This window comes from Quercus lobata, chromosome 4 (assembly GCF_001633185.2).
Source record: "Quercus lobata isolate SW786 chromosome 4, ValleyOak3.0 Primary Assembly, whole genome shotgun sequence".
Classification (NCBI taxonomy): Eukaryota; Viridiplantae; Streptophyta; class Magnoliopsida; order Fagales; family Fagaceae; genus Quercus; species Quercus lobata.
In genome coordinates this window covers 93,538,811-93,546,641 of record NC_044907.1, presented here as the reverse complement: position 1 = coordinate 93,546,641, position 7,831 = coordinate 93,538,811, and the positions used below count along the sequence as shown (strand labels likewise).

General features: G+C 35.4%; 1 protein-coding gene across 1 annotated transcript; it reads right to left on the bottom strand.

Annotated features, from left to right (window-relative positions):
* Positions 1-473: 473 nt before the first annotated feature.
* LOC115986192 (receptor-like protein EIX2) lies at positions 474-2,975 on the bottom strand. The gene has a single exon (XM_031109046.1). It carries the CDS (start codon positions 2,973-2,975, stop codon positions 474-476), a length of 2,502 nt encoding a protein of 833 aa, XP_030964906.1.
* Positions 2,976-7,831: the final 4,856 nt, after the last annotated feature.

Below are 7,831 nucleotides of genomic sequence, written 5' to 3'. Positions count from 1 at the left end.
TTTTTGACACCCCAAAATCACACCGCCAGACATATAAACCACAATCTAAATAATTGTAAAACAAGATATAGAAAAAGAAAAATTACCCAAAAGAATTTGGAAAAGAAAAAAAAAATCTGAAATAGAAGTTGACAATATAAATTAGCAAACATATTAGCTACACAATGAAAAGATTCCAGAACCCAAACAGAGAATAACTCAAAACACAATCAAAGATTCAAAATAATATTCTACATCGATCCTAAATGCCCATATAAACTTCAAATAAGACAAAACCCATATATCTAAATCATCAGTGCTTTAAAACACGAAAACTAAAAAGAAAAAGAGCATAGGGATATCATCAAAACAGACAGAAATTACATTAAATAAAAAAAACATTTATAACAAAAACCGAAACAGAACGACAGATAACAAAAATCTTACATACCTCAAATGAAGACCCAAAAGGCTGAAATTTCCATCTTCAAACTTCAATTTTTTTCAAGCCCCAATTTCCTTTTCCAACGAACCACTTTCAAAGCAATTATTAGTGCTATCCTATCTTTGATATCATCACAAAAACGAAAATACCAATGCCTCCATGACTTCTTCACCAGCAAGGTGCCACAAACACTCCAGAAGCCTACAACAAACCCAAATCCAACGCAAACATAGAACCATAGCCTTTCAAAATCATCTCCACCATGCTTGTCTTCAGAATTGCCACGACTAAAATTTGGCTCATCAGATGTTTCATCTCCATGGCACTTGGTTAGAAGAGGAGTGCCACACAACGAAGGGTTGCCCTCATAGATGGATGCATCATTTAGTGTTTGGAGCTGATTGCCAGACGGGATTCTTCCAGCCAAGTTGTTGAAAGACAAGTTCAAATGTGCCAAGGAGGTCAAAGAAGACAAGCTTTCAGGAATAGGTCCAGAAATATTGTTGTTTGAGAGATCTAGCGTTTCTAGCCACCGCAAGTTCCCAATACTATCAGGAATCTTTCCAGTTAGATGATTCATTGACAAGTTTAACGTACCTAATCCCTTGAGACTTGTTATTTCATCAGGAATTATTCCTGTCAAATTGTTCCCTGAAAGATCAATGGTGTTATCATATTTGAGAGTAGTATCATATTGCAACTCTCCTCCTTTTGTCACTATGATTGCTTTTTCAATATATATCAAGTCTGGATCCAAAGAGTTGTATAGATCAGTGTTGTTGCTGTAAACCAAAGTAGCCAAATTATTTAAGTAGTATGGAATGCCTCCAAAAAGATTGTTTTGTGCAATATCTAGGATGTGAAGGAATGAAAGACTGCACCATTCTCGAGGGATGATTCCACTGAATAGATTGGACCGTAAACGTAGAATTAAGATATTTGGTCCTATCCATGATGGAAGGTTCCCTGAAAAACGATTCCCACCAAGATCAATGCTCAAAAGAGAACATTTTTGTAAAGTAGAAGGAATTTCTCCGTAAAGATGGTTGTTTCTCAGCACTAATATAGAAAGGGAACTCAAGAAACCCATTGATCTCGGAATTTTTCCATGCAGGTGGTTATATGAAATATCCATAACCTGCAAACTTTTTAACTCACTCCAATGATTAGGAAGCTCCCTGGAAAGTCGATTGCTCTTGAGGTAAAGTATTTTAAGATAGACCATTTTTTGTATGGATGATGGAATTTTACCATTGAGATGGTTCTCCGACAGATCTAAAATTTGCAAGCATGGCATTAGATCACCAATATCTGATGGGATAGGGCCTGAAAAAAAATTGCTTTTTAAATATAGTTGGGTCGCATTAGTAAACCAAAGTGGGATAGGACCCTTGAAGCAATTATCACTTAGATCAATAATATTTAAATTTGGATATACTAATTGGTGTGGCAACATCCCTGTGATTTGATTGTTGGATAGATCCAAGTCAGTGAGTTGAGAAGATATCCTAGAGAACCATTCATCAGGTATAGTGTCTGCGATTCTAACATTTTTAAGGTTGACATACACGAGCTCATTTTGAACTTGAAGCCATACAGGAAATTTGGGGCCAACGAGACAGCTTTCTAGTTCCAGAGTTTTGAGCCTAAAAGGAGGAACCCAGTTATAAGTCACATTGAAAACTAGAGAGTGGTTGGTATAAGTTGTTAGTATAAAATCTTCTAGTCTTGATAGATTTGTCAATTGGGTTTCTGTGATGACACCTTTCCAAGAATTCACACTGAGATCCAAGATGACAAGTTTTGAGAGTTGGCCAAAACTTTCAGGAATGGTTCCATTCATCTCATTAAAAGAGAGGTCCAACTGCTGCAAGGATGACAAGTTGCCAATAGAAGGTGGAATTGAACTCCCAAAATGGTTGTAATAGAGATTGAGATATTTCAATCTCTCAAGTCTCCCCAATGAATCAGGAATGTTTCCTAACAGCTCATTAAGACTCAAATCTACGAACTCAAGGCTACTGTTCAGGCAAGTTGAGAAATGACCTAAAAATCCACCAATATTGCCACCAATATTGGTCGATTTAAGAGATAAAGTCTTCAATTTACAAAGATTTCCTAAAAAGCTTGGCAAATTACCCGTGATGTATGGATTTTCACTCAAATCAAGGTGCTCAAGATTTCTTAGGTTCACAAAATTGTATGGAATGGTACCTTGTAAAGAATTAAAGCTGAGATCAAGAATTGTGAGGCTCGTAAGATTAAACAGCCACTGAGGTATGGAAGAGTTAAATTGGTTGTTTGATAAATCGAGTACAAAAAGAGATGTGAAATTGACAAATGGAAGAGAAGGTAGTAGGCGGTGATCAAGCTCACACTCAGATAAATGTAACTCATGAAGGGAAGGAAGCATATTAACTGCATGCAGCCAATTTGCTCCTGTGAGATTTCGTCCCCCCATATCTAGGTACTTCAAAGAAGAGAGACTTGGCAGCCAATCCAAATTATCGGCTTCCACGTTGAAGCTGTTGCTATGAAGGTCAAGATGCATCAGGCCCGACAAATTTCCAAGATGAGGAAGAATTTCCTCTGGAAAGGATGCATAAGAGAGAGAGAGATACATCAAGTTCTCTAGCATACCAAAAACTTTAGGAATTTGGACTTGATCAATATTATTCCAGCTTAGATCCAAGTAATTTAAATATTTCAAGTGAATCAAAGAAGAACTTATCTCTCCAAATGAGCACGAATTGACTTCCTTTTTACAACTTAGATTGAGCTTGGTAACACGACCTGATTGGTTGTTGCACTCCACGCCTCTCCATTGGCAGCAATCTTCACCAACCCGAGAAGAAAGCCTACCTGAATTTTCAGTTACACCTTTCTTCAAGCTGAGAAGTGCTTCTCTTTCAATGTAGATGCATTTGATTTTAGCCCGACTCTGATCTTCACTGCATGAACTGGGTTTGAATATCCCCAAAGGTGAGGATCCAAACAAGGAAAAAAGAAGAAATACAACAATAAAATTAATGTTAGTACATTTTAAATTAAATATGTTAAAAACTCAAAATAACCGAAGATGAATAAAGAGATGAGTTATAATAAAAGTTGTTAAAGAAAGAGTTACTTGTTAGTAAGTTAGATTAAATAAATTAAGAGAAGTTTTCTAAATTAATAAATAACATGTAGGTTATGTGAAGGGTTGGAAGACTATATATACGGCTATGCTATGGACTAATCTCATATCAAGAGTGAATGAAGAAAATAGTTAAAAGCAAAGTGTATTGTGTGAGAGAGTGAATTCTATAATATTCCTAAATACTTAAGAAATTTCGGGCCAAAGAAAGGTGTTCTTCTGGTGGAGCTTTGGGCTTGAACACTTTGTGCAGAAGTTGTTCTAGCCATACAACATTTGTTGGGCTGTTGTATCCTAGGGGAGACAAGTCAGAGAAGGTCTGCACCGGTTACTAAGTTTAGCCAACCAAGGGCTTGAATCTCCTTAAAGAGAGCGAGTGCCGCGCCTCAGTCCAAATAGTGTTGTGTAATTTTTCTCATTGAATTAATAATATTCAGAAGTACTATTCAGTTTCTCATTGTGTTATTTCCATTATTATTGTGTTTGCACCAACAATTTTAAGGAGATTCAACACATGGAGCCTACACAAGAGAAACCAAATGAACCTGTTGGAGATCTCAACAAGCCCTTTCGCTTTAAGGGAGCCCACTTCAAGAGGTGGAAAGGAAAGGTCCTCTTCTACTTGAGTCTTCTCAAAGTCGCCTACATTCTCACTGACAAGAATCCATCAAAAGTTTCTACCGATGAGATGAGTGAGGAAGAATATATTCTCCATCAAGAAAAAATAGATAAGTATACAAAAGATGAATATAATTGTCGCTCTTATCTATTGAATTGTCTTGCCGATCATTTCTATGATTATTATGATACAACTTACAATTCTGCCAAGAAAATTTGGAAAGCTTTACAAAGCAAGTATGATACCGAGGAGGCTGGTGCAAAGAAGTATGTTGCTAGTAGATTTTTCCGTTACCAAATGGTTGATGGAAAATCGGTGGTGGATCAAGCACAAGACTTCCAAATGATTGTAGCAGAATTGAGATCCGAAGGCATAAAGATTGGAGACAATTTGGTGGTAGCTGGCATAATTGATAAACTACCACAATCTTGGAGGGAGTTCCAAAAGACTTTGCGGCACAAACAAAAGGAGACATCCTTAGAGACTTTGATCACACGCATCCGTGTGGAGGAGGAGGCTAGAGGACAAGATGCACTCATGACACAAGAGAGCAATGGTAATTCCACCACAAAGGTAAACCTTATTTCAGCCAATAATAATATGCCCAAAAATCATTTTCCTAGAAATGTTCAATTGAAGCCTAAAAAAAGAGCTTTTAAAAATAATAATAGACCTCAAGGAAGGGGAAACCCAAATAAAAATTACAATAAGAACCAAGGACCCCCTTCACAAGATCATTTTAATAGATCTTGTTTTGTCTGTGGCAAGAGTGGGCATATTGCTCGATTTTGCACATTTCGGAAACGTGAATCTGTCTCGCAGGTTAACGTAACCGAAGAGCCTTTAGTGGCTATGATTACAGACATCAATATGGTGCAATATGTTGAAGGGTGGTGGGCAGATTCTGGTGCTAATAGGCACGTCTGTTATGACAAAAATTGGTTCAAATTGTACACTCCTTTTGAAGAAGAAAAAACTGTTATGCTTGGTGATTCTAGCAAAACCAAGGTTCTTGGGAGTGGTGAGGTTGAATTGAAATTCACTTCTGGACGTGTGCTAACATTGAAAGATGTTCTTTACACTCCGTCCATGAGGAAGAATTTGATGTCAAGTTTTTTACTTAACAAGGCTGGCTTCAAGCAAATTATAGAATCTGATAATTATGTAATCACTAAAAAGGGATTATTTGTGGGCAAGGGTTATGCTTGTGATGGAATGTTTAAATTGAATGTTGAGAATAATAAAGCATCCACCAGTTCAGTTTATATGCTTTCTTCTATTAATTTTTGGCATGCTCGTTTATGTCATATAAATAGTAGATATGTGGGAATCATGAGTAGTTTAGGATTAATTCCTAGATTGTCAAAAGATTTTGAAAAATGTGAAACTTGTAGTCAAGCTAAGATTACAAAAAAGCCTCATAAAAGTGTTGTAAGAAATACCGAATTGCTTGAGTTAATTCACTCCGATTTATGTGAATTTGAGGGAACTCTAACTCGTGGAGGAAATAGATATATTATCACTTTTATTGATGATTTCTCAAAATATACAACTATTTATTTGTTGAAAAATAAAAGTGATGCTTTTGAAAAATTTCAAGATTTTTTAAAAGAAGTTGAAAATCAATTCGGTAGAAAAATAAAAAGAATAAGAAGTGATAGAGGCCGTGAGTATGAATCAAGTACATTCAACTCATTTGTTCAGTCTTTGGGAATTATCCATGAAACTACTGCACCATATTCACCTGCTTCTAATGGTGTGGCTGAAAGAAAAAATAGAACTTTAATTGAGTTAACAAATGCCATGTTAATTGAATCTGGAGCACCTTTACATTTTTGGGGTGAAGCTATTTTAACTGCATGTCATGTTTTGAATAGGGTGCCACATAAAAAGTCACATACCACACCTTTTGAGATGTGGAAAGGACATAAGCCAAATTTGGGATATTTGAGAATATGGGGTTGTCTTGCTTATGTAAGGCTTACTGACCCTAAAATACCTAAATTAGGTATAAGAGCTACTACCTGTGCTTTTCTTGGTTATGCGATTAATAGTGCAGCCTATAGATTTTTTGATCTTGAAAACAAAATAATTTTTGAATCTGGAGATGCAATTTTTCATGAAGAAAAATTTCCTTTTAAATTGAAAAATAGTGGGGGTGAAGAAAATATTTTGTCACAACCTAGTTCTTCTACATCACATTTACAAAATCAAGAAAATTTTGAAATGGAACCTAGAAGAAGTAAAAGAGCTAGAGTTGAAAAGGATTTTGGTCCTGATTATTATGTTTTTAACATTGAGGAAAATCCCCAAAATTTAAAAGAGGCTTTAACATCACCTGATGCTATATTTTGGAAAGAGGCTGTAAATGATGAGATGAAATCTCTAATTTCTAATAGAACTTGGAAATTAGTAGATCTTCCACCGGGTTGTAAGACCATAGGTTGTAAATGGGTCCTTAGAAAAAAGTTGAAACCGGATGGATCAATAGATAAGTTTAAAGCTAGACTTGTTGCAAAAGGCTTTAAACAAAAAGCTGATCTTGATTTCTTTGATACATTTTCTCCGGTAACAAGAATTACATCTATTAGATTGTTAATTGCTATTGCTGCAATTTTTGATTTGAAAATTCATCAAATGGATGTAAAAACTGCTTTTCTAAATGGGAACCTAGAGGAAGAGATTTATATGGACCAACCTGAAGGCTTTGTAGAGCCTGGACAAGAAAGCAAGGTATGTAAGCTAACTAAATCCCTATATGGCTTAAAACAAGCACCTAAGCAGTGGCATGAAAAGTTTGATTCCTGCATGATTGAGAATGGTTATAAATCAAATGAATGTGATAAATGTATTTATTCTAAGTCATGGAATAATCTACATGTTATTATTAGCCTCTATGTGGATGATATGTTAATTTTTGGCTCAAATATGCATGTTATAAATGAGACAAAAAATATGCTTAAAAGCCATTTTGATATGAAAGATCTTGGTGAGGCTAATTTTATTTTGGGCATGAAAATTACCAAAACATGTGATGGAATATATCTTGATCAATCAAATTATGTTGAGAAAATATTGAGAAAATATAATTTTCATGATCACAAAAGTGTAGCTACTCCTTTTGATTCTAGTATTCATTTATTTCCTGTGAATAATGATGATGAGATTTTTAATCAAAAGGATTATGCTAGTATCATTGGTAGTTTGCGTTATGCTACTGATTGTACTAGACCTGACATTGCATATGCAGTAGGAGTGCTTAGTAGATTTACTAGCAAGCCTAGTAAAGATCATTGGCTAGCTATTGAGCGAGTAATGAGATATTTAATTGGTACCAAAAACTATGGCATATTTTATAAAAAGTACCCTGCTGTGATTGAAGCTTTTAGTGATGCCGATTGGAATACTTTGTCAGGTGATTCTCTCTCTACCACTGGTTATATTTTTACCTTAGGTAGTGGTGCTATTTGTTGGAAATCTAAAAAGCAAACAATAATTGCTAATTCAACAATGGAAGCTGAATTAATAGCATTAGCTTCAGCTAGTGAAGAGGCAAATTGGCTTAGAGATTTGTTATATGAAATTCCACTTTGGGAAAAGCCAATTCCACCTATATTAATTCATTGTGATAGCACTGCCACAATTGGTAGAG